A 26802-nucleotide genomic window follows, 5' to 3' on the forward strand; every position below is an offset into this window, starting at 1 on the left:
TGGCCTTAATATTTATCTATTTGCTGCTTTCTTATTTCTCATCTTGACTATTAAAGCACAGAGGAAAAGGTTGTATTCCCATCATGTTTAATAAATCAAGTGAATATATTATGCATAAATTATGACTAAAAAGCTATTTACCTGCATGGAAATCTATTCCCACGGCAAATGAAGTTCCTGATATAGGCATCAAAGCATCCATTTTGTCACTTGGTTCAAGAGGTATTCCCCTGATTCCTTCATGAACAGAGTACATAAGAAATGATTCTATACCTAAATGCAGGGCCGGAGATAAGTGGGGGAAGGGAAGCCCAGAATGAATATTTAAAATACAAATAATTTCATTTGTATTAACAATCTTAATTTATGTTAATAAATGTATTTCCTGGCCTTTTAAAAAAATTATTGTGTACTACACTTCCTGACTAACGAAAGGTAGGTAGATTTGTAGTTCTCAAACTTGATTATGCATATGATTTGTTAAAATAGGAATTTATTAAAATGAATTAGTGGGCCCCATCCCAGAAGCCTGATCATTTAAATTTCTAAAAATCTCCCAATTGGTGATGACGATGCTGGTACGGGCCCCACACTTTCATAAGCACTGAGTTAGATGATTCGTGGAAGCCTACCTCATCTCTCAACCAAAATTTATTCCCTCTTCTTTAAAATCCAAACATCTCTTTACTTATATATGATAATAAACCTGATTTAAGATAACTGTATCACTGATATTTTTAACAGACATTTAGATTTCTTAAATTAAGAAATTTTTGAAGTTAGTCTTCATAAATCTTTGTCATACTAAGAATACATCAATAGCTTAATTAGCTATTAATGTCACACTTCTCTAGCATCAAAAGCCTGTCCCAAAATAGGCACATAAATGTTAAGCTAACTACCAGAAGTACACATGCTAATGCTTATGCATTTTGCCAATATATTAGAAAATATTTATATTTTTTTCTTATTAAAACTAGAATTCCTAGAATTAAATCTGTTTCCACTATTTCCTATCCATGTAACCTGAGTAAGTTGCTTAATTTCTCTATGCCTCAGTTTCCTCATTTCTTAAATGGGGATAACAAGAGACCTACCTCATGGGGTTATGAGGATTAAGCGAATTAATATGTTTAAGTTGCTTAGAACAGTGCCATGCACATAAGTATCATATAAATATTGGATTTAAAATAAAATAAATGATAATACATATATATATCTATAGATATTTCTCAAATAAGATTGGAACATTTTTAAAGATAAAAATTAGCCTATGATCATTAGATATAAAAGATCATTCTAGAACCAAAGTTATTTGGGACTAATAGAACTAGAGACTGCAAAACAAGAAGATTTCTTAGGTACCAGTTCTCTTACAGTGCTTTTCTCCCTCAGTTATGCAAACCTGAGACCTCACATTCTCTCTAGTGCTTCCTCTAATATAGTCTGAAGTAAACATTACTTAGTTCAAATTCTACATTAATTCCAGCCAATCAAGTACTGCTTTTTACTATAATTTTTGCCTATTCAGATCGAAGGTAGCTTTTACTAGATTTGGTTAAAAGTTTGATAATATGCTGCAGTTGCTAAAATGACTAAAAAATTAGAATGTCTTATAAGGCAGAACAATGATATTTTAAATATTTCAAATATTAAAATCTTACACATATGAGACTAAACAGTATACCATTTCCTAATAACTAGTTAATTTTTTTCTAATGTTTAACTGACTTTGGTTGCCCAAAGTCTGCATGGTATGTAATGATTAGTGAAGTAAATGAACCAGAGGTAAGGTTTTTCATGAACTCATACCTTGACATGACATGCGGTTCTTTTGGAGATAATATCCCACTGTACACATACAAGTCCTTGTAGTTTCAGATGTTGGTAAACAAAGTTGAGAGCATCCACCATTGTTTAGTTGGCAGGAATTGCTGCCTGCATAGAATGAAAACGAAACAAATTTCTTTAATGAAATTTTTAAAAAATAAAGTTTTATTTAACATCAATAATTTGACAAATATGTATGCTATTGATTTCTAAATGCAGCTGTTTCATACTGGTTAAAGATTACGCTCTATTCTCTTGAATAATTTAAAGTAGTAAATTATGGTTGAATTTGCCCTTTCAAAAAAGTCAACAGACATACATGAGAAGATTAATAGTTACAGAAAAGCAAAAGGAAATTGATTTGTCATAAATATTTTCATAGACCTTTGCAATATTTTAAGATCAGAGAAACCAGCATCTTTTTCTCTTTTGATTTTTAAATTTTACTTCAACTCTACAATTACTTCTTTTGCAAGAATATTTTATCCAAATATGTCACATAAATAGCTGTTAAATTATTACTAACCACTCAAAGATTATGCATCTAAAAGAAAGGAGGTATGTATGTGTATATGTATTCAATTAATTTTTAAAAGCAAGGAAATAAATTTTCTCATTCATAGAAATATAATTCTCCCAAAATATATGAAAAACACAGCCATAAGAATCATCTAATTAATTGGCATATTAATTCCTCTTCTTTCTGTACAGTACCAATGACAAATATTAGTCAGGTAATCACAGGTAGGCATTCTAGAATCCCTGCTGAAGATGTTCCATTGAATTTAGTAGGCCCAGTGTGCTAATTAATGCTGGTAGTGGGAAGTTAAGTAATTTACAATCTTACCCAGAAAGTTCATTAAAAATCCCATTTTTACATCTTTTTTATTATTCTAGAGCATGCAATGCCATTTACTGGATGTTCAAGCACTGATATGAAGTGTAATAAATCCAGTGAGAATTACAAAGCATGATGAAAGCTCTATATCAATAGTTCTCTGTGGAAATTTCAAAATACCAATGCAGCTCATTATTTCTCTTCTTCTGAATTCAAGATGGTCTGATGAGATTTAATTGTTCAATCGAACCTGTCATGAGCTCTGTCATTTTTGAAGTGTGAAATACTCTCAACTTGGGAGATTTCTCATCAGGAGATGTACCACATTCGCTGCTCATGTCCTGTATCTGCCAGTTTGGCCACTGATGAAATCCATTTTATGTAGGGCCATTATATGGCCCTGAACTGTTAAAATGATTACATTTATCCTATATAAACTAATAAAAATTAACTGATTCATTCCACATTTTTTCCAAGCTGATGTATAACATTAAGATGAAATTTTGTTTCTCTCATTTATCAAATAATGAAACAATGATATTTATAGATTTATAATATATATATATTTGTGTGTATGTATATATATATATTTATTTATTTTTGAGTCAGTCTCACTCTGTTGCCCATGCTGAAGTGCAGTGGTGCAATCTTGGCTCATCGCAACCTTCGCTTCCCAGGTTCAAGCAATTCTCCTGCCTCAGCCTCCCGAGTAGCTGGGATTACAGGGGCCTGCCACCATGTCTGGATAATTTTTGTATTTTTAGGAGAGATGGGATTTCACCATGTTGGCCAGGCTAGTCTTGAACCCCTGACATCCAGTGATCCACCCACCTCGGCCTCCCGAAGTGCTGGGATTACAGGCATGAGTCACTGCCCCCAGCCTAGATTTATAATAATTATATACTGACAATCTACATATTTCATTTTGTAGAAAGCATGGGTATATTAATGTAATGCCAATCTTTTAGAGAGATGTATTTAGATGTAGATGTCTTTCAACTACCAAGACTGAAAGCCTGGGGAGACATCGGCAGATGATACTTAACTATAGAGCTTGAAAGAACATTTGGAGAGAAAGAGAAATAAGGGAATTGAAGAGGCTAGGCACAGTGCTCATACCTGTAATCTCAGCATTTTGGGAGGTGAAGGTGGGCAGATCACTTGAGGTCAGGAGTTCTGAGACAAGCCTGTCTCAAAACCCCATCTCTACTGAAAAAGCAAAAATTAGCCAGGCATGGTGGCTACACCCGTAATACCAACTACTCGGGAGGCTGAGGCATGAGAATCATTGAACCCTGGAGACAGAGGCTGCAGAGATTATACCACTGCACTACAGCCCAAGTAACAGAGTGAGACTGTCTCAAAAAACAAACAAACAAACAAACAAACAAAACAAGAAGTAAAGAGAAATAGGTTAGGAAAGACCATGTACTTGTAAAAATAAGAGAATGTGGCTGGGGGCGCGGTAGCTCACGCCTGTAATCCCAACATTTTGAGAGACTGAGGTGGGCAGATCACCTGGGGTCAAGAGTTCCAGACCAGAGTGGCCAACATGGTGAAACCCCATCTCTGCTAAAAAATCCAAAAACAATTAGCCAGGCATGGTAGTGGGTGCCTGTAATCCCAGCTACTCGGGGGACTGAGACAGGAGGATTGCTTGAACCGAGGAGACAGAAGTTGCAGTGAGCTGACATAGCGCCACTGCACTCCAGCCTGGGCGACAGAGTGAGACTCCATCTCAAAAAATAGATAAATAAATAAGAGAATGTGAGGGGTTACATAGCCTTGATAATAGCAAAAATACGTGAAAAAAAGGACCTTCTGGGTCTGGGGCTGTATATTTTTAATATAATTGCAAAAATAGCCATATATAAGTATTATATATAATATTTCAGATAAATATTCAGATATATAGTGAGAACTATATTTTTGATAAATAATAAAATTAATATATTTCAACAATTAATGTTAAACACTAACCATATACATTTCATATATCCTTTGTTTAGTCTCTAAGAAGAAATTAATAGTGAAGGAGAGAAAAAGTAAAAAATAATGAAATGAATTCTTAGTTACAATAAGGTTCTTTTTCTGTTAAATATAAAGTAGAAAATATAGTAAAATTGAAAGGTAATAATTTATGTAACAAATCTATGTTTTATGTTTAAATTTATATTATCTATCAAATTATAAATACTAGCTTGGCTTAATAATTTATAATGATATTGATGTTGACACCTCATGCCCCAAATCTCTAGTGGAGCTAGAAAGTCCACTTGATTAATAAGAATTCTCAACTCTCCAGTGATCTTTGTCAAAAATGATATATTAAGTCACTAATTGTACTTTGAAATCCAAATAGGTAGTGATGTTAACAACTTAAAGAGTCCTAAATTGGTCATATTTCATACTAATGAAGCTTTTACGCTACCTGCAGTAATTCTGTTAATGGGATTGTCTTTAATACAGATGATTTTATCAGCATATTCTAGTAAAAATGGTATTTTCATTGCTTAAATTTTAAGTTTAGTCATATGGTACCATTGATTTCTAAGTGCTAGAGGTCCTTGTTCATTTGGCAATACTTTCACAGAGCATAGAACACCCAATTATACCTATAGAATCAAATCTTTAAAAGATGAGGAAAATCTTGTTAACAGGAGTAAAGTGCACTGAGCATCATATACTAAATGTTTCCCCCTAAAAACTTCATTGGAATTATATCTAGAAAATCTGACATGCTAATTTACAGCTTAAAACAAAGCATATGTTTGTTCACAGTTTGGAAAAGTGGGTAAATATTTTTAAATGCTTTGTTTGGAAATTCTTTCTCTCTTGCACACCTTCCTTCTCTCTCTCATATTTTCCAACGTTATGTTTTCAGATACAATCTCATATGTATGTGTTATTCACTAAGATTTACAATAGTACTGTGAGTTTTTACACATAATTATATTCTATGGAAATCTGAGAAAATGTTTCAATGTTTTATTTACTGAGTACCAGTATTTTATTCTCAATTACATAATCTATTTCCCATAACTTGAATGTCAGTACAATTATTTTGATACAGAAAAAGTTTCATTACTGAATTGCTAGTGAAAAATATCCTTGTTTATTATTGTGGACATGACCCAAAAGATTCAGAGAACAAACAGATAACCATTTGGGTATTATATACATTCTCAGGTTATACATTCTCAGGTATATGTATGTATATACATTCTCTTGGGTGCACATACATTCTGTATATGTGAATCTACAAACATTCATAAATTCTCAACAATGAAAGGAACGCAATAAATACTTCAGATAAATGCTTAAAGCAATTTTTTCTTCTAAAGTTATTCATTTTTTATGATTAAGTAATATGTTTTCTTCTGCTTGGGGCAAGTAAAGATTCCAAACCAGCGTGACCCATTCCCTGTACAGGGAAGGCAAATCCTAATCTGATCTCCTTTTTATCTCCTGATGTGCAGGCAGCGCTCTCAATTGGTATGTTCAATACATTCTGTTTGCATGATGGTCATTACCTATCTGCAGAAATAGCAATCCCCTTGGTTTTCTATTATTACCCCTGCTCTTCTCTGCTTTAGTCTACATACCCCAAATCCTTTGGATGAAAATCCCTATCTTAGTGTTCAAAATCATTCTGGAAAACTTTTCCTAAGAAAAGTATGTGAAGCTAAGGATTTTCATGGAAGAGACTAATGTATGAAAGTACAGTACATTTGTTTTTGTTTTTGTTTTTAGAAAGAATTCTGCTAATGTCATGGATTATGGAGCAAAAAGTAAGAAAGGACTAGCAGATGTGGGGCTGTACTGGCTTCCATCTCTAATCCATTTGCCATTTGGGCAGTGTGACAAGTCTACCTATGTAAACCATCTGTTATTTCTCTCACTCCATTTCACTGCACACAATTTGGACAAGCAAAAACAAAAACGCAAAATGATTACAGCCAAACAGTGTAGTGCTTTGGATATGGAATTCTTTTGTTGATGTAGTCCATTTGAAGTCCCCTAGTTCATTCAGATTCTGGGCTTAACTATGCATTGTATATATTTTGCCAGGATATATTTTCTTATTCTTGTATTTTTTTAGTCAAGAACGGGATAAGACCTCTTTGAAGACCTGACAAATTAAGACTCCTAAGGCAGGATTGCTAATGATGCTTTCCAAGCTCATTATGCACCTATGTTAAAGGCATTTCTCCTACAGTAGTAAGCAACATTTTCCTTTTTTCTCTGTTTTTATTAGAAGCAAGAATAGAAACCTTCTATTGTTGAATTGAGGAGCTAATATAAAAAAGAGCACATTATGTATTAAAAACCTGGCACAAATTCATTAGTGTGACTTACCTTGCTGTGCTTCTTTATCATAGACTTTCATATGAACTACCCCAGAAGTCTTATTCCGTAGGATGGTGGGGTTTCTTCCGTCTCTTTTGCTGCAGGTTCCTAGCTGAGCTAAGTTTTGGTCTGCCCACCACAGTTTCTTATCTAGAAAAAGGAAAGATATTTTTTAAAGGAAAGTATAATTATCTTATTAAATAATAATAAATACGTACTAAACTATAATACTCTCTGATTTCTTTTGTTATATTTCCAAACTCTGTTTCTAAGGGAAACAGTAAAATCACTGTTACATTTAAAAATGCAGCTCGTAGTGACATTTTATTGTTCAAACTTTCCTCCTCCTCTACAGTTAAATTCTTCAATTTAACTTTTCTTTTTCTTAGAAAAGAATATATAATATTCTTATATTTTACATAACATGTAAGTATATAGATATAAACAAAAGCATATTTCAAATTAATATAAAATCAGCTTTTATTATTTACATACTTAAACATAATCATGTAGTTTTGTACTATACATATTTGTAAATAAATGGCAAAATCTAACAAAATATCTAAACAACAATTATAAAATATACATTGTTCTCCCACTTTCTATTTGTTAAAAGTGTGTAAGCTTTTGATCATGTGTGCTGTCCGTTACCGGTCTCTTCACAATTGTTAACCTTCTCTATTTCTTCTAGTGACCCTTTCTCCAAAATTGTATTAATTTATACTGGTACCACCTATTGAGTGTTCATTTGATATCAGAGAATCTACAGTGTGTCACAGATAAAAAAATAGAGATCTCCCCCTCTTATTGTATTATTTCAAATTGTGAAAGCAAAACTGTAAGGAAACGATTATTGTGTCATTTTATAAAGAATCTGAGACTCTATGAAGATTAAGTAACTTAATCAAATTTACATATTTCGTCTCCCTATCTGAAAAACTTGTGTTCTTTCCAAGACTCCATGAGAGGCTTTAAAACATTTAAGGCAATGCAGTAATTTAAAATAAAGTTATAATGTAAAAGGATTTGAATGATTTAGACTTATCAAGAAGAATAGAATTAATGGCCACAAATTGAGACCACAAATCAATTTCTACCTAGAAGTTAAAATAAGGTTATTTAACTTTATTTGGGCAATTAAAGATATTTTTATATGTAATACCACCTCCATCTCCTTAGCTCTTTGCCCCTAGCTCACAGAGGGCTGACAGCTGATAAAAAGTCTCAAATAACTAGCCACAGCTCTTTTCTAAGATACTCAGTGAAGCGGTTTTGAATATTAAAGCTGGTGCCATGCAACACAGTTCTCTTCATTCTGGCATTAATGGGAATCAAATCCTGGCCCCCAGGTCCCTCCTGAAACTAAACCTACAAGTCACAGTGTCGAATGCCTTGCAGAACTCCCCTCAAGGAAGATACCAAGTGAAAAGACTTCTACTCTCATAAAGGTAAAAGACATCCATGAAAGATAAACAGTCCTTCTTTGTTAAACATCACAGGAAATCAAGGATCTCCAGCTCAATGGGAAATAGTAGCACAATGAAAAATAAACACTAAGATAAACATAGGTGCACAAATAATAATTTAGAAAAAATCCTTTTAATTGTTTTAAATTATCTAATATCTAATTAACATACTCAAGAGATTCTAGTACATATGCGACTCAAGAAAGTAAAAGATGCTGTAAAAAACGAACAATTACAAAAGAAGAGTCTTTAGAGATTAAAAAATCTACTAAGAAGTATTTTTCAATAGAATCATCAGAAAATATGGTAGAGGCAACCTTCCATAATATAGAGAAAAAAGACCAAAGAAACCTCAGAAAATGGTAGGAAAAAAGTAAAAAAAAGATTAGTAGAATATTTGTTTTGAAAGCCCAGTAGCATTAAACTGTACTAGGAATCACTGAATTCACTACTGCCATGCACTCACAGGGGGAAAAAATGCCAGTTTTACTTAAAAATTACCTTAATTGATCAATAAAAAGTATTAATTTTATTAAAGCTAGGACATGACATTTTAATATTGTGTCACAAAATGAAAAGTGCATAAGGTCCTTCTGCTGCATACCAACATACAATTGCCTGGAGGGAATGTCTTATGAGATTGCTTGAACTGCAAAAAGAATTAGCTACTTTTTTCATAGAACATCATTTTATCTTTGAAGAATGACTGACAGACTATGGCTATTCAGAGTTAAATATTTAAAAGATGTTTACTCAAAAATGAATGGAATATAAAAACTGTCATATAAGAAAACTGAGATAATTTATTTTCAATGATAAAATTAAAGCTTTCAAATGAAGATTAGAGTGTTGGAAAACTTCTATCAATACCATAAGTTTGACAGCTTCCTAATACCTAAAAATGTTTCTAATGAGATTTCTGGCAATATTCATGAATGTATTTTTTTGATATGGTATAATGAAACATGTCTACACTGGGAAGATATACATAACTGAAAGAAGCAATGTTTTGCAAATGAACAACACAAGCTGAGCCAAAATCATGCATAGTAAATGATTAATTTGTAGTGAAAATTAGGCCAATACATTATATATGAGAGGAAATAAAAATTTAATGATATGCTCTTTGCTATTCACCTTTAAGAAACTAACAGGTATTGAGTTTTGGTGTAGTTTTAAAAGAAGAATGTCCACAATCATCTGAAAAAGCTTTTAAAATAATCCTCTCTATTCTAATGCCACATATATGAACGCACACAACATCTCCTGAATCAGATATGAAAATTCAGCTGTATTATATTAAGACATTCAGAAAATTTGTAAAATATAGACCATTGCCACTGTCCTAATTGTTTTAAGAAAATATAACTATTAACATTAAAAATATAACATATAAACATTAATGTTTATTTTGTAATGTTTAAGTGAATTTGTAATAAATATTTTTTAAATTTTATCAGGTTTAATATCTAATAATATGTGGGTTATGTATAACCCACATCTAAAAAACTCTTAGGGATCTCAATAATTTTTAAGACTATAAAATGGTCCTGCAACCAAAAGTTTGAGGACGACAGTTTCAAGTGATTCACCAGCAAAAAGAAGAGAAAAAATGAATATATGCATGTAACATTTCAGAACACTGTGCTTAAAAAAAATCTTTTTTAAAAGTTTGGAGATAAGAAAAAGGTAAGTCACTTACAAAGAATTACCCAGTCCTTCTTTGCAAACTACCATGCTAGACTTCTCTTCACCATTGCTAGGAACTAGAAAACAGTGAAGCAATGCCTAGGAAATTCTTAGGGGAAATTACAATCTAGGTAGAACTCTATAGTAAACTATGAATTAAGTGTAAGAAGTGTGGCCCGTCATGGTGGCTCACGCCTGTAATCCCAGCACTTTGGGAGGCCAAAGTGGGTGGATCACGAGGTCAGGAGTTCGAGACCAGCCTGACCAACATGGTGAAACCCCGTCTCTACTGAAAATACAGAAATTAGCCAGGCATGGTGATGTGCGCCTGTAATCCCAGCTACTCAGGAGGCTGAGTCAGGAGAAACACTTGAACCCGGGAGTCAGAAGTTGCAGTGAGCCAAGATCGTGCCACTGCACTCCAGCCCGGGTGACAGAGCGAGACTCTGTCTCAAAAAAAAAAAAAAAAAAAAGTGTGTGTGTGTGTGTGTGTGGTGTGTCTGTCTCTCTGTGAGTGTGTGTGTGTGGGGGGGGGGGTAGCAGTGCAGAGGGGAGATATATATCATAAATTTACCTCCCATGAACTCTTTCTTAAACAGAAACTGAAAGTTAAGCTGGAACAAAATGAGAAAATAAGTCAAGATAATGAGAAGGAATCTAAAAAACAGGAAACTGAACAAAGCCAGATGGAAAAGGAAAGCCCCAGAATAAATGCTATGAGGCAAGCATAAAAAGCTGTCTATATTGGATCATGAGAATAGAAGACTCTGGGAGTAAGAACTCCAGGAAAAGAGAAAGAAAAAAAGGAAGGAAGAAGAAAAAAAGAAATGAAAAAAGAAAGTAAGGGAGGGAGGAAGGGAAGAAAATAGTACAACTACAACTAATAGCAGACAGCTATAAGAGATTTGTCCCTAAGAAGTAGGAGTGGCGATAGAAAGATCAGAGTAGGAGACATTGCTATTTGATAATTGATGAGTCTCTTCTGTATTATTTGTTCTGTTACTATGTGTTTATTACTTCAGAAATAAAATTTATAAAAATATTAAAGGATAAATTATGAGCAAAATCAAAAATTAACAAGAGGAATTTTCCTGAAGTGTAGAATTGAGGGCCTACTGGGCTGGCTGTCTGACTAAAGAAAAAGGCCATTGTTAAAGTCCAAATCAAAATGTGTTCCATTTCTGTCTCTTAGGCCAAAGCCCCTCACCATGGGGACATGGGTGATTGAGTGAGGCTAAGACTATAACACTGGAGCACAGGGGTGTTTTTATCTGGACCACCCCTAACTGATTGTGCCACTCAGGAAATGAAGATGTTCCCTCCTTACTCACCCTCTCGGACCCAATGGGTCTTGAGCAGAAACTACACACATTAAAGCTAAAGAGAGCCATGGGGGTAGATGGTTCTCCAAGATGTATCTCTCTGCAAATTCTCACATTTCATTCAGCTAAGTATTTTATTATGGGCCTGGGTTACATTCATTTAAAACTGAACATTTGAACACATCTCTATGGCAAGATAATGAAAAAAATTGTTTCTGATTGCATTATTTTTATTGCTACAGGAGACTAGAAACAAAACTTAGAAAAAAATCTTTCTTCCTTGACCACTAGAAGGTAGCCAAACGGTGGGAGACACTGTGGTTGTTTACCCTACCCTTTGGCCCTGGAGAAAACTAATTTCCACAGGCAACATATAAAATGCCAAACTCACCCTTTTGTGGCTCCCTAGACAGTAGAGATATCTATGAAACTCAGTTCTGGATCATAGTTTTGGGTGGGTAGGGCTTCTAAGAGTAGCACAAAACCACACTCTGTTCACACATAAAGTTTCTGAGCGTGATCAATTGGATTCTGATGGCATGGTACAGGGTCAATAAATAAATGGGTAAAGGAGCAGATACAAAGAACCACGGCCTTGAAGACCATGACCAAAGGAGCTTGTGCTCATCAAGGACCATTAGGACTCAGACAACAGGCATCTCAAGAATGACCAGTGTGAATCTAAGACCCCAATTGTCCTGGAAAAATTATTCTAGGTTGTTGCAGTCATCTAAAAACTTATCTTTCATCATGCATAATTCTTGCTTAAGATTCTTCAAAGCCTCCTCATTATATACAGCTTCAAATTTTAAATTCTCTTATCAGATTGTTAAAGCCCTACAAATCAAATTTATTCCACCTACTGAGACTCCTTTCTAATTCCAGTCTTATCATCTTACAATATTCATTAATCCATTTATTCAATTAATATTGACACCTATTATTTGTAAAGTATGATTGCAGATGATGGAAAAATGACAGGAGACAAGAGTAGTAAGATCTCTGCCATTATAGACCTAATATTCTAGTAATAGAGACAGACATAGATAAATAACCAAATAGAAAAGAAATAAGTGAAGACTGCTATTAGTGCTATGAAGAAAATAGTCATGGTTCAATTCTTATTTACGATGGTTTCCATACATGTGTCTTCACATAACTCCACTATGTTCACCTTTCAGTGCACAAGTATAACCACATCCTCTGTAAAGTATTTCAGACTAGCACAGCCCACACTGATACTTCTTTCTCCCTCATTCTAAGGCTCCTCTACAGACAGAATGACATGATTTTGTCTTTAATGGTTGCTTTTCCTTATCGTTTCATTTGTACTAATTTTGACTCCTTATCCAGGGATGAAAGCTCTTGAGAACAACGATCCTGTCTTGTAATTCTTTATATTCTTCACAATGTTTTGCATTCTTTTGAATTTTGTTTTTGACTGCATAATTATTACTTGGAATCACATTTGTTCATCTCACATTTTTTGTTGTTGTTGTTTCACACTGTTATTGACATGAAGATGTTAGAATCTTCAGAAATTATTGAAATTCAAACACCGCTTGCTTAAGCTGTACGTAAGCAGGGAGCTAATATAGGGTAGGGGTTAAGCTGTGTATAAGCAATGAGGAGTAAATCTACTTCATGGTTAGGGGCTAAACTGTAACTCCCACCCAAAATTCATATGCTAAATTCTTAAGTCCCAGTACTTCAGACTGAGACTGTATTTAGAGAAAGAGTATTTAAAGAGATATTTAATAATTAAGTCTAAACAAGGCCCCATTAGGATGGGCCTTATTCCAGTGTGACTGGTTTTCTTATAGGAAGAGGACATTGGGACACAGATATGCACTGAGGAAAGGCCATGTGGAACCACAGGGAGAAGACCGTCATCTACAAATAAGGAGAGTGACCTTAGAAGAATCCCGCCCTGCCAACGCCTTGATCTCAGACCTCTCGCCTCCAGAACTACTAGAAAACCAACTTCTGTCAAGCCATCCAGTCTGTGGGACTTTGTTATGGAAGCCCTAGCAAAATAATACATTCACTAACAGAGATATTAAAGGAATTAATGGATTATTTTAATATTCATATGTTAAATATGTTAATATTGATAATTAACATAAATATAAATTGATCCTACCATACAGTCTCCAAAATCTTCTCCAAAAGAGAGAGAGAGAGAGAAGGAAAATAATATTTACCAAGCACTTACTAAGTTCCAGGCCCTTTGCAAGTCTCTAAATTGAGTAAATATAATTGTCTTATTTCATTGTCATAAAAGCGATATGATGTGTTAACACACACACTGTTAAAAATAAGCAAATGGAAAAGTGAAAGGTGGCCTTCCTGAAGGTCACACAGCAGGAGTATGGCATTAACTCCCAGTCAGCACTACTTGAATTTCAATGCTTTTTCCACTACACTGCCCTATTCGTAAAATAGTCTCCCATTGCACCTAATAACACTATACTACTCAGCGCAAACATAACTTGATTAATATAAATTGAATTAAAGTTTCAATCCAAATTAAAGGCAGTTGCAATACATATTTCAATTATATTTTAGAATTATAATTATTAAATTTTTTATAATGCTTTACCTCTTAAGATGTATCATTAAAACTAATAACTTATTTTTGAAATATTCAGAGTATGTATTTTTACTGCACTATGCCAGAATTGTTGAGATCCATGACTTAAAATTAGATTTTTCTAAAAAATTAGCCCTTCATGTCTAAAATAGAAAATATACCTAGTTACATTTGAATTCCAGATAAATGAAGAGTAGTTTACTAGGATATACAAAAAAAAGTCTTGTTATTTATTTGGAATTAAATTTTAACTGGGTGTCTTGTATTTTATCTGACCAATTTTATCTCTTCTCTCTCCTGGCAAACCAAAATTTATAAGAAAACAATAAAAAATTCATAAGGTTACACAGATGAAGAATAGGAGAGAAGACCATGGCAATAAAAAACAGAAGTGGATTGAAAGTAGATTATACCTGGTCATGAGTTAATAGATAAAATGAAAATCTAGACCTGCAATAGGAGGAGGTCAGATGCAAGTTAATTTGTACTGCAGAAGCTCAGACTAGATTAGAAATTGTGGGCCTTAAAATGTCTAAAAATAGGAAGATAGATGCAATTGAAATTAGGAGGATTGCTTTAGTCTATTAAAAAAGTGGTTAGAATCCAGAGTACACTGCCAAGGGAGTGTCTTTCCTCAAGCCTGGTGAAAGATTAGAAATTCATCCAAAAGGATTACCCCCCAGGACACTGAGAAGAAGGATTACGTGATAATCTACATTAGAAGTTCTCAAATTTCAGCATGAATTAGAATTACCTGGAGAACTACTTAAACCGTAGATTGTTGGGCTCCACCCCAGACTGTATGATCCAGTAGTTCAAGGGTGGGGCCTAACAATTTGCATTTATGAAAAGTTCTCAGGTGATGCAGATGTGCTAATGCTGCTGGCCCAGTGGGTCTTCACCTGAGACAAACATTAGAATCACCTGGAAGACCTTTTTAAAAATGTCTGGGTGCCACCCCTAGAGATTGTCACTGAATTGTTTTGGCCTATGTCACAAACATAAGACTTTTTCAAATCTCCCACCACAATGTTCAAATAGGGTTAAGAACCACAGACCTAACTGCTAAATTAGACCTCAGTCCCCTACCCCGACTTTTGGGGAGGCTGACATCCAGGTTTCTATGCCCCATGTGAGATATTAAAAGGTTTCCCTATTGGGGGAAACTGTCTAGACCAATGCTCTGAAGAAAGAGATAATTGGAGGATTCTGCCTCCACACACACACACACACACACACACACACACACACACACACACACACACAAAAGGCTCAGTGCAGCTATTTTTAAAGATGTTTATCATTACTTAAGGTCTCCCGCTTGAACTCAGAATTTCTGATGATCTCTTTAGGAAGATGAAGACACAGCCCAGAAACACCAGATAATTAAAGAATGACTACACCATGAGCAAGAAATCAAATTAAGTAAACAGAAAAGAAAAACTCAGAAGAAACAGAAGCAGCAGCAAAAATAGAAAACAATACAGAATAAAATGAAAACAAATAAATATCCTCAGAGAGATTACAGAAATGATATACATGAAGCTAGAGGAGGTTATAATGAAGAAAAGGTAAAAAAAAATTGAACTCTGAGAAATTAAAAGGAGTATAGCTGAATTTAAAATGCTGATAGAAAGTTTAAAGTTGAAAAAATCCTCAAGGAAATTTTTTTTAAGGAAGGAAATAAACAGAAAATGAAAGTTCACCCTCTAAGTTATACGATCTTAAGAGATAATTGTAAAACAAATAAAAGAAACATTTAAAAAATAATTTGACATTATTTTTCAGAACTGAAGGACATCAGTTTTTAGATTGAAACTGCCAAATAAGTTCCCAGCAAAACAGACACATGTTGTCATGAAATGCCAGAATAAAGAGAGAAAAAAAAGATTCTACAAGTTTCTAGAGTGAAAGAGTAATGATCAAAAGACATTGTAGTATAATAGCATTGGACTTCTCAACTCCAACTTATTATTGAGAAGACAAGAATGTCTGAAAAGATTTGATACCAAATTATTTCCAATCTGGATTTCCATACTCAATTAATGAAATGTAAACATAAAAGACAGCATTGTCTTGATAAATCTGCTTCACAAGCACCTTTCTCAGAAAGCTGCTGGAAGCTGTACTTCACTAAATCAAAGGAGTAAACTGGAAAAGAGTATATGATATATAGGAAATTGAGAGAGAGGCAAAAGAGAACCTTCCTGCGTGACAATGATTAGAGATCCAGGCAGGACAGCAGCAAATCTAGAGAGCAAGCTGGCATTTGGAAGCAGGAAATCAGAGAACTTCAAGAAAAATACAAGTTAAGGGGACAGCCATATTTTGAGATTCCATAGTATTAAGTCAAATAATATCTACAACTTTTAAAAAATCAACATATTTTTTAGAATATCAAAATCAATATCACCAATATCAAAAGACACCCTAGGAATTTGGGAAGGGTGGGAAGTATTCTCACTTACAACTTCACTAACTACCCCCTATATCACCCCAACAGCTCCCAAATCTCAATGTTATCCCTAAATATCCTCCTGATGTATTTAACTGTACAGTAGGTATTTCTACCTAAATACAACAAAGCCACCTCAACTTTACATTACCAAAATAAAATTTAATTTTTCCCAATTATGAGTCTTTCCCAGTAGACTTTTCTCAGCAAATGGTACCCACTCAGTCATCAGAGGCGAGGCCAGACGGTCACTGTTTTTTCCCTCTCCACCTCGATTGCTTCTCCTAGACCCCAATCTAAACCGCCCACTTAACTATTTGTCCTCATTGTCTCAGGAAAGCTTTACTTCCTCATCTTCCCCGTAGAAACTGCTTAGCTCAGGGTCTCATCACTTCTCATTCTCCTGACTGCCATTGCTAAGTGAACACTGGAGTAATCATTCTAAAATGCAAATGTGAGCATGTCCCTCTGCTGTTTAAAACTCTCCAATGGCTTCCCCCTGCCAAAGGCATGGCACAAAGGCCATCCATGATTAGATGCCTGCTTAATTTTCCATCTCCAGATCTGTGACTGCCCAAAGTGCTCTGTGTTCCAGGAATATTGAATTGCAGTCAACTTTCAATTTTCCAGGGATAGATTAACCATGTTATGTCAAAACATGGAAGAAAATAACTAAAGGCAGCATATTTGTAAGGGAAAATAATTAAAACTATTTGGAATGAGAGAAATATCTATATATGAGAGTGAATTTATTATTTATAATTATGTTGGAGCCATTACATTTTTACACTGTACCTACTGCAAATCAGGAACGCCCCTCCACCTGGACAATCAGAGGTGGATATGTTTGCTTACAGCAGTCTGTTAGTCTATTAGCTTCTTTTCTGTGTGGGAGCAGCTCTCTGCAGTTTGTCTGAAGCTCTCTGGAAAAATCTCTTTCTTGTGGCAGTGACAGAATAGAAGTCTCTTTTCTATGCCTTTTCCTAAGATTTTTTTTTTCTTAAGCAGAGAATTTGGAGGACAATGAAGGTAAGATGGAGAGCATTGAAGAACAATGCCCAGAATATGCTTTCAAGCCTTTGTGACCTTGAACTGACAGATATGGCCCTAAACTCTTTCCATTCATTGTTATATTGAGAGACTTGCCTCATGGAGAGCTGAAGGGGCAGTCTAGGGTTACACAGAGAAGAACTGGAGAATGGCAGGTAATTTAATTCCCAAGCTGATGGCTTGACTGTTGCCAGCAAACTAGTTTTGTGCAATGTGAAGGGGAGAATGACAGTGAGAGCGAGGAGTTAGCTGACAGAAACAAGGCAGCTCTGAATGACTGCTTGCTGGGATATTTAGAAAATTAAATGTAGAGTTCATTCAATGAAAACTGATGTTACCTACAATTATTTTCATTAGAAAAAGGAAGAAGAGGAAGAGCAGGATGGGGAAGAAGAAGGAAAGAACTACTCAGCTAACAGAGCAAACTATTTAAACATTTTAATTTAATACATTTATATTAAATATCCATCTTAAATCACAAACTGGGATTAAGTGGGTCTGAACCACATTTTATCCTTGCTCGCCTCCTATTTTCCACTACCCAGGTAATGGGTTAATACAGAGTTGATAGTATTTCTGGTTTCCAAAAGGATAAATCCCAAACATCTCTGTGCCATTTTGTGCTGGCCTCAATTTACTTCTTCTATCTGGAATATTTCCCTCCACTGCTATTCCCTCCACTCACTTCTACTCCCATTATCTGAATAATGGACACATATTTCCAGATTCAGCTCAAATGGTATCTTTATTTGGAAAGTTTACTAGTCCCCAAGAGGTAGGATTCACCTGATCCCTTATGGGTTTGTGGTCTGTGTAGAATTATATCATAGCATTCATAGTCTTAAAGGAGTTTATTTATTTACATGCCTATCTTCCTGTTTAAAACAGAAGTTTTTTTTTTTGTTTTGTTTTGTTTTTTTTTTTTTTTTTTGAGACAGGTTCTCATTCTGTCATTCAGGCCAGAATGAAGTAGTCCAATCAGGGCTCACTGTAGCCTCCACCTCCTGAGATCAGGCAATCCTCCTAGCTCAGCCTCCTGAAGAGCAAGGACTACAGGCATGCACCACCATGCCCAGTTAATTTCTTTTTTATTTTTTTGTGGGGTCAGGGTCTCATTATATTGCCCAGGCTTGTTTTGAACTCCTGGCCTCAAGTGATCTTCCTGCCTTGGCCTCTCAAAAAGCTGCGATTACAAGTGTGGAGCCACCACACTTGACCTAAAACATAAGATTCTTCAGGGCAGGAGATATGCCTTTATTAATTCTTTTATCTTCCACTCATACTCCAAAACCAGGCACATGGGTGATTTTCAAGGTTGGTTGAAAGTTACATTAGGTAAGGTAATGCAGTTTGGAAGCACACAAACTTGGTGTGATAATTGGCTGTGACACTTACTCTCTGGATGATCATGAGTAAGTTACTTGGACTTTAATATTAGTCCTCTAATATGTAAAATGAGAAACATTCCACCATATTAATTTAATATGTAAATTATTTAGCCAAATGGCTCAAATGGTAAGGACAATAATTGGTAGCTATATGGAATAAACAAATGAATGAGTCAACAACAACAACAAAAAAAACTAAAACTTACATATGACTACACTGATTCTGCTACATAAATAACTCGGAAAAATATTTCCACCCACTATCAATAAGAATGTGTGTGGAATTATTTATTAGTATCATGGATGGATTTGCACAACTTTTCTATAATTTTACACTACTTCTCTTGTGTCTAGGGACATACATTTTCATGGAGGCTGGTTGAGATTAATAGTGTAATTACTGTTGGTGGCAAAAAAATAATATAAATTACCTATAGTAATCACTTGCAAAGTCTCATGGCCATCCTTGTAATGCAGTGGTCTCCAGTAAAATGATATTAGAGTAGGGGCAATACAATATTAGAACCTCTCTATTTGTATAACAACCGACGTTAAGAATGTTAAAAAATTAATCTTTATTTGACATTTACATATGCTCAGTTTAGGAAAGTAATGAATTACTTCTCTCTTTGCTAAGAAGACTCTGCTTAAGCAAAGTCTAAAGAGGGTTAGTTTAGGTGATAACCCTCCCTGTTAAAGACTTTATTGCATCCCCACAAAATGTATATGTTGAAGCTCTATCCTCAGTGTGACTGTATTTGGAGATTGAGTCTTAAAAGAGATAATTAAGTTGAATGAGGTCATATGGGTGGATCCTAATCCAACAGGAAAGATATCCTTCTAAGAAAAAGAGACCATAGTGATGTACACACAGAAAAGACTGTGAGGACACAACAAAAAGGTGCCCATCTGCTAGCCATGGAGACCTCAGAAGAAACCAAACCTACTAACACCTTGATTTTGGATTTCTAAGCCTCCAGAGCTGTGAAAAATAATGTCTATTGTTTAAGATACCCAGCCTGTGGTATTCTGTTATGGGCCCTAGGAGACTAATATACTCCCCCATATCAACTTATTTATTCAGGGCAGGATAAAGTACTGTAGAAAATATTAACAAGAGTCTGAGACATTTTTGAGGTCCAGTCTGAGAAGCAAAACGGGAGCCACTGAGAGAAAATTCACCTTACACTGAAGCAGGAGTGTGAATATTACCTTAACAATACATTCCAATTATCTACCTCCAAATTACTTACCTGGGTCTTGGTGCCTTCCATTACCCCTGCTACCGCACTAGTCCGAGCTATCATAGTCTCTCCCATGAACTCCTAAAGTTCTCCCCAACAGAGCAATTGGCACACAGTGCTGAATACTCCTTTTAAAATCTAAACTAGGTTCTATAACTCCTCTGTTTAACCCTTCAACTGGCTGTGAAAGTGAAGTACTAAGGTTTTACTATAGTGGGTACATTGTTCAGGACCTTTCTCCCTTGATCCTCCTCTCTTCTGAATGAAGCTCCTGTCACTCTAGCTATACCAGCTGAGGCATGCCAAGCACGATCTAGCTTTAAGGACTTTTTATTTGCTATTTTATCTGCTTGGTAAGCTCTTCCTTAGAAATTTTCACACGGCTGATCTTTCTTGTCATCCAGATCTATGCTCAAAGAGCATCTTCTCAGGAAAAGCCTCTGGGAAGCTATCTTATTTTATTTCACAACATTTTTCTCTGTCTGACATTTTTGTATATATTTATGCATTTACTATCTTCCTCAACCAAATGCAACCTCCATGAAGGCGGGGATTAGAGTGGCCTTTTTCACCTCTATCTTCAGCTCCCTGCAAAGGTATAACATAGATATATAATGATGAATTACTGCTCAATATTCTGGTGGAAATTCTGGTCTGGAAAAAATTGGGGCTAATACTGAATACACCCCATATTTAGTCACTCTGGTGCCCAGGGCATGCTTTGGGCAAAAACAGCTATGTGTAAATGACAGAGAGATAAAAAATTGAAAAGCTGACCACTTAGAATTATTATCTGCCAGAGCCTGGGCAGCTATTTCATGGATTTTTCTCTTTAGTTTCATTTTTATATCCTTAAGTAAGTGTGACACTGGAGAACAGAACTTCCTCACTTTTTCCTCAAGTACCAACAGCACTTTGAGCTGCTGACATTGAGTTTCAGCAGTAAACCTGGAGCAGACTTGTACTGCTCCTTCTATGTCAGCCTTGGTAAATGGGGACATTTCTGAGTTTGGGTGCAAGCCTTCTACTAGGTAGTGAGGCCCGTCTGGAAGAGGGAGCACCTGAAGGTCAGAGATTAAGATTTCCTTCAGGATGTAGCCTTGGTTTCCTCTTGGAGATTGTAAACAATGGGAAGATCAATTTTAAATCAAAGTAAGCAATTTTAATCACCCTGCAAAATCTCTGAGGCAAGTTACCTTAAGAAAAGATTGGGCCAAGGCAATGGCTCACACCTGTAATCCCAGAACTTTGGGAGGCCAAGACAGGAGGATCACTTGAGCCCATAAGTTTGAGACCAGCCTAGGCAAAATAGCAAGACACTGTCTCTACAAAATTTTTTTTTTTTTTTTAATTATCTGGGCTTGGTCAGGCACAGTGGCTCATGCCTGTAATCCCAGGACTTTGGGAGGCCGAGGAGGGTGGATCCTGAGGTCAAGAGATCAAGACCATCCTGGCCAACATGGTGAAACCCTATCTCTACTAAAAATACAAAAATTAGCTGGGCATAGTGGTGCACGCCTGTAGTCCCAGCTACTCGGGAGGCTGAGGCAGGAGAATCGTTTGAACCCAGGAGGCAGAGGTTACAGTGAGCCAAGATTGCACCACTGCACTCCAGCCTGGTGACAGAGTGAGACCCTGTCTCTAAAAAAATTAAAAATTAAATTAAATTAAAAAGAAAAGAGAAGATTGGACTTTCCAGCATTCTAGGCAGGTTGTGACTTGGAATCAAAGTAATGTGAATATTAATGAATATGATGTTATTTTGTCCTGATAGAATGGCAATCTCTGCACTCTCTGGTTATACCTCTTTAAATTCAACCAAGTGCTATGTCTATATTTTTTAGTAATTTTTTAATAACTTCTAGCCATTTCCAAAGGGGCCAGAAGGAGCCATAATAGACAATGAGTCAGTCAGAACCAACTATTCATAATTTTTTACTGCTAAGTTTCTGAGAGCTGCCTTGTACCAGATTGCCTTGTATCAGACCTTCCAGGTCTCTCTCTATGAACATAGCCATAGAAGGGAATCAGGATATGCCTCCCAAAACATGCCACTTTGGTAAAAGAATTATTTTGAGCTGAAGGCAATTGAGAATCGGCAAATGAAAGAAGAATTCTTTGCCTTCCTTTTTTCTACCTGAAAGTAGGGCGTAAATTTCCCTTTCTGAAGGTGATATAAATTTCCCTTGTGTAGGTGTTCTCTCTCCCATACCAGGAAAAGGAGAATGACTCATTCCCTGACAGTAGGCACTGAGATGAGTGTGCATCAACAAACTTTACTAAAATAACCCTTATCTTCCATTAATTCCCCCCATATATTTCCCACTCGCTTTCCCACAGTGGTCATCCTTTGAAGCCCAAACCCCCTTCCCTTTGTTAAAATGGTATTTAAGCCACAAGTCTCACTACTTCTTTGATATTTCCTTCTTTTCTGTGAATTCTATACACATAAAATATTAATAAATATCGTATGCCTTTTCTCCTGTCAATCTATCCTTTGTTAGTTTAATTCATAAGCCACCAGACATTGAACCTAAGAGGGTAGAGGAAAAGTTTTCCCTCCCTGACACCATTCTGTAATTTCCCATCTTAGATTTTGTTGACAATCCTGTTTTATCTTCGGGTCATATGTATTTTTATACAAGACACTTTTGCTCATTATTTGAGATAACCAGAATAAGACACACTGCTCCCGGTAACTAAATTCCATATATAATTGTGCCTAGGAAATATTAACTTCAGTAGACCTTGTTCTAAATATATCTTTATTATTGTGTTCAGATTTTGGTTTTCAGTTCTTGGAGGAAACTAAAAAATGAGAAACGGTCTTAGAAGATGGCAGTCATGATGGAGAAGTTTCTGAAAATCGTAACATTCTGAATTTAAAAAGAAAAAATTAAGGAAGAAGAACCAGATGTTTCTCTAGATATTTCAAGTCTAACCAGGTATTTCAAGTGGAGAGAGAGTAAGGAGGAATAGTAGTGATTTCATTAAATGACAGAATATTTATAGTAACCCAGAGAGCAAAAGAGGATTGATGTAAAGCCTTAAAAATGTGTAAAATATTTGACCTAGAAATGCTACATCTATCATTGTATCCAAGCTCTGAAAATAACTAGTTTTATGAAAGGTAATTACAATATCTATAATTTCCAAAATAAAGGAAAATAACTGTGTACATATAGGTAATTATTTAAATAAAATATCTATAAGCATACAGTATAGTAGTACGTAAACATTAAAATGATATTGTAGAAACGTTCACTGACCTGAAAACTAATGATTATAACAAATTAAAAGTGAAAGGCAGTTTATATATATTTTTGAAATGACATAAATTTTAGCCATTTTAAGTAAGGCTTTAAACTTTTTTTATTGTAGAATTATAGTTCTACAATAAAAGTTTCTGATATCTTTAAATGTTAGTATTTTGCCATTTTTTATAATTTACTACATTAGCATTAATGTTATATGACTTCGACTTTGATTTTGATTAATCTAAATCCTTTTACAGTGTACTTCTTAAACAACTTTTTAAATATCAGATGAGAATATACAAACTAGCACTTTAATCTGGTTTGAGCACACTATATATTATCGCAATATTTTAAAAACTACTTCAAATGGCTGCTCTTATCTTAGATAATTTACTATTCTGTCCTTATTATTAAAATATGAACATGTTGCTGTCACTACTACCCAACTCCTGACACTCCCAAATAAATAATACTGTAAAATTTACTGACTAGAAATATATATGTGGGTGTAAATATATTACTAAGAAAAAGGTTAAAGTATGAATATTGTCACAAATGAATGATCTTTAGTGTTCTCATTTGCCATGTCCCTATCTTTCACAAATAATTTGATATGATATATTCACTTAAAAATAAAAACATGTAAAACCTCCACATTATAGCTTATTTCATGGGAAAAAGTTGCCTATTTCAATAATCATTTACCAAAATATTATGTCATAGCAACTCAGCACTTTAAATTGCACAGGAAACCTGCTAGCTGGAAGCGTACTCTTGAATCAGAAAATGAAAATAAAAATGTAGTTTATAAAGTGAGTATCGTCCTATAATTTTTTATTTTATAGTTTATTTCACCATGAATGTTATGTTTTATATGTAAATTATAAAATAAACAAAAACATACCTGGCCATTTTTTAAAAACTCTGAAAGAACGTTATGTTATCATTTCATTGAACCCTTATGCTTATACCTGGAAATCTACTAGTTGTGTTCTCAGTACATTAGAAATAAATCACAATATAATGTTTCTGAATAGGAAATATAATTCTGAATTTGAAGATACATACGGTCCTCATTATATTTGGAATTCAAAGATAAATAGTCATCTTAACGATTTAAAAATTGTTTTAAAGATAGGGCAGTAAATTATTTGGAAATATCATTTTGGTTATATGGATAATCACAATATATATAATTTCCAAGAAAAGGAAAATAATTTAAATGTGAATACATAGGTAATTACCTAGCTAAAATATCAGACAGGCACACAGTGAAATACACCAAGTATTCTTCAACTTTCACTAGATCTCTCATAAACAGAATTCTTCATAAAACATCTTGATGGTAAAATAAAATATGAGAAAAAAATATATGAAATGCCAATATTTAATTTGCATAGAAATGACTTGGAGGCATATTAGCTATTTAAAAACACACACACACACACACATATTTCAAGGGAGCTGTCCAGATGAATTTCCAAAGCATAGAATATGGCTAAATAACGTTGAAACTTTACTCACATGGTATTTGTTATATAGCCACTTTCTTTTTTTTTTTTTTTGAGACAGAGTTTCGCTCTTGTTGCCCAGGCTGGAGTGCAATGGTACAATCTCGGCTCACCACAACCTCCGCCTCCTGGGTTCAAGCGCTTCTCCTGCCTCAGCCTCCTAAGTAGCTGGTATTACAGGCATGAGCCACTACGCCCAGCTAATTTTGTATTTTTTGTAGAGACGGGGTTTCTCCATGTTGGTCAGGCTGGTCTCAAACTCCCAACCTAAGGTGATCCACCCACCTCGGCCTCCCAAAGCACTGGGATTACAGGCATGAGCAACCGCACCCAGCCGGCCACTTTCTATAACTATGGAGCTTTTATATATTCTACTGTTCCTCTAATGGAACTATAAGAAATAGTTTTCAATTTTTAAAAGTCTTATATATTTCTCAATTAAAGACAATACTAGAGATAATGAGATCAAATACATCCTTAAGAGAAAAAATGATTTTTTTAAATCTAATTTCTTAGTGGTCCTCACCAAGCCACAAGTATTATTTGTCTTACTATTATACTAACTAAAGAGCCTTCTTGTAAAGGTTCTGTGTCACCTACCTGTCTTTCTAAATCTCATCACATAGCTTTAGACAATGCACTTATCTCTATGGTAAGATAACAGAATCTTTTTTTCCTCTCATCTATAATCTTATTAGGAGTCAACTCAGCACAAAATAATCTCATCATTGACCTTCTGAGTACTGTTCATTTTTGATATATCTATATAAAAACTACGAACAATAACACCCACAATTAAAAACCTTAAAGCATAGTATTTTTAAAATGTGCACATAGTTATGAGCTCTTCTTTTATCCTAGACTACTCAGAATATTTCTTGAATGGCTATAGTTTAAATATGGAACAATATTAATCAGAATTAAATTGATACAGATGTCTATTTCAAATTTGTAATGTTTAATACTTTTCTTACACCATATCAGATAATGCTGATACTGATTATGAAAAGAGAGAAAAACAAGTCTAAATACAATGATATTCAGGCACTCATTATTTTTAAAATATATCTAAATCTAGGTATGTATAGCCCCCAAAATTTCTATAACAAGAGGCCATCGACCTAAGTCTAGATTGGGCTGAATAAAATTGCTGAGTAAAAAGGGCTTCTATCTGATTAAGTTCAGTTTAAGAGAATTAAAATCGCCAGATGAGGACACAATTCCAAGATATCCACTACATTCCAACATGAGATAATACCTGGAGTATATGAGCAGACTTCAGGAGTAATCTCTTCAGTTATCTTGATTTATTCTTATATTCTTACTTTAATTAAAATGCTGCTGTGATTCTATTAACTCAAACATCTTTTATTAATATAAAACACTCTGTTATTTTCCACTCTAAACATTGTACTACTTCTTTTTTAAATAAAGAAGAGACATAGGGGCAATATGTAACAATTATGTCCCTGCTCTATATCTATCTATCTATCTATCTATCTATCTATCTATCTATCTATGTCTATCTATCTATCTATGTACATACACACATTTTCAAATTCGTTCATTTTTAAATAATATAAATAGTGAACAATGTATTTTTCCCTGAAAATGATTCCAGATAAAGTTAAAATTTAGCAGTTTACAAAGAAGAAACAATCACTATTTAATGCTTTTAAGTATGAAATAGCTGATATGGTTTAATTATTCCATTTATGTTAATAAGACCATTTTCTGATCATCAATTATAATCTGGTTACAAAAATAGTAGTATGATATACTTTGAGATTGTTGTATTTATCCATTGTG

The 26802-nt window shown here is 34.5% G+C and overlaps 1 protein-coding gene across 1 annotated transcript in view; it reads right to left on the minus strand.

The window, feature by feature from the left end:
• The window catches only part of LRP1B (LDL receptor related protein 1B), a 1946873-nt gene that overhangs the window by 535637 nt on the left and 1384434 nt on the right, over positions 1–26802 (minus strand). Inside the window, exons 36-38 of the mRNA XM_063790432.1 lie at positions 7028–7168; positions 1813–1938; positions 142–273 (exon numbers count right to left, since the gene is read on the minus strand). Of these exons, the coding sequence (XP_063646502.1) occupies positions 142–273; positions 1813–1938; positions 7028–7168 (399 nt within the window). The remainder of the gene's footprint in view (positions 1–141; positions 274–1812; positions 1939–7027; positions 7169–26802) is intronic.

This window comes from Pan troglodytes, chromosome 13 (genome assembly GCF_028858775.2).
Source record: "Pan troglodytes isolate AG18354 chromosome 13, NHGRI_mPanTro3-v2.0_pri, whole genome shotgun sequence".
In the NCBI taxonomy this organism is placed as follows: domain Eukaryota; kingdom Metazoa; phylum Chordata; class Mammalia; order Primates; family Hominidae; genus Pan; species Pan troglodytes.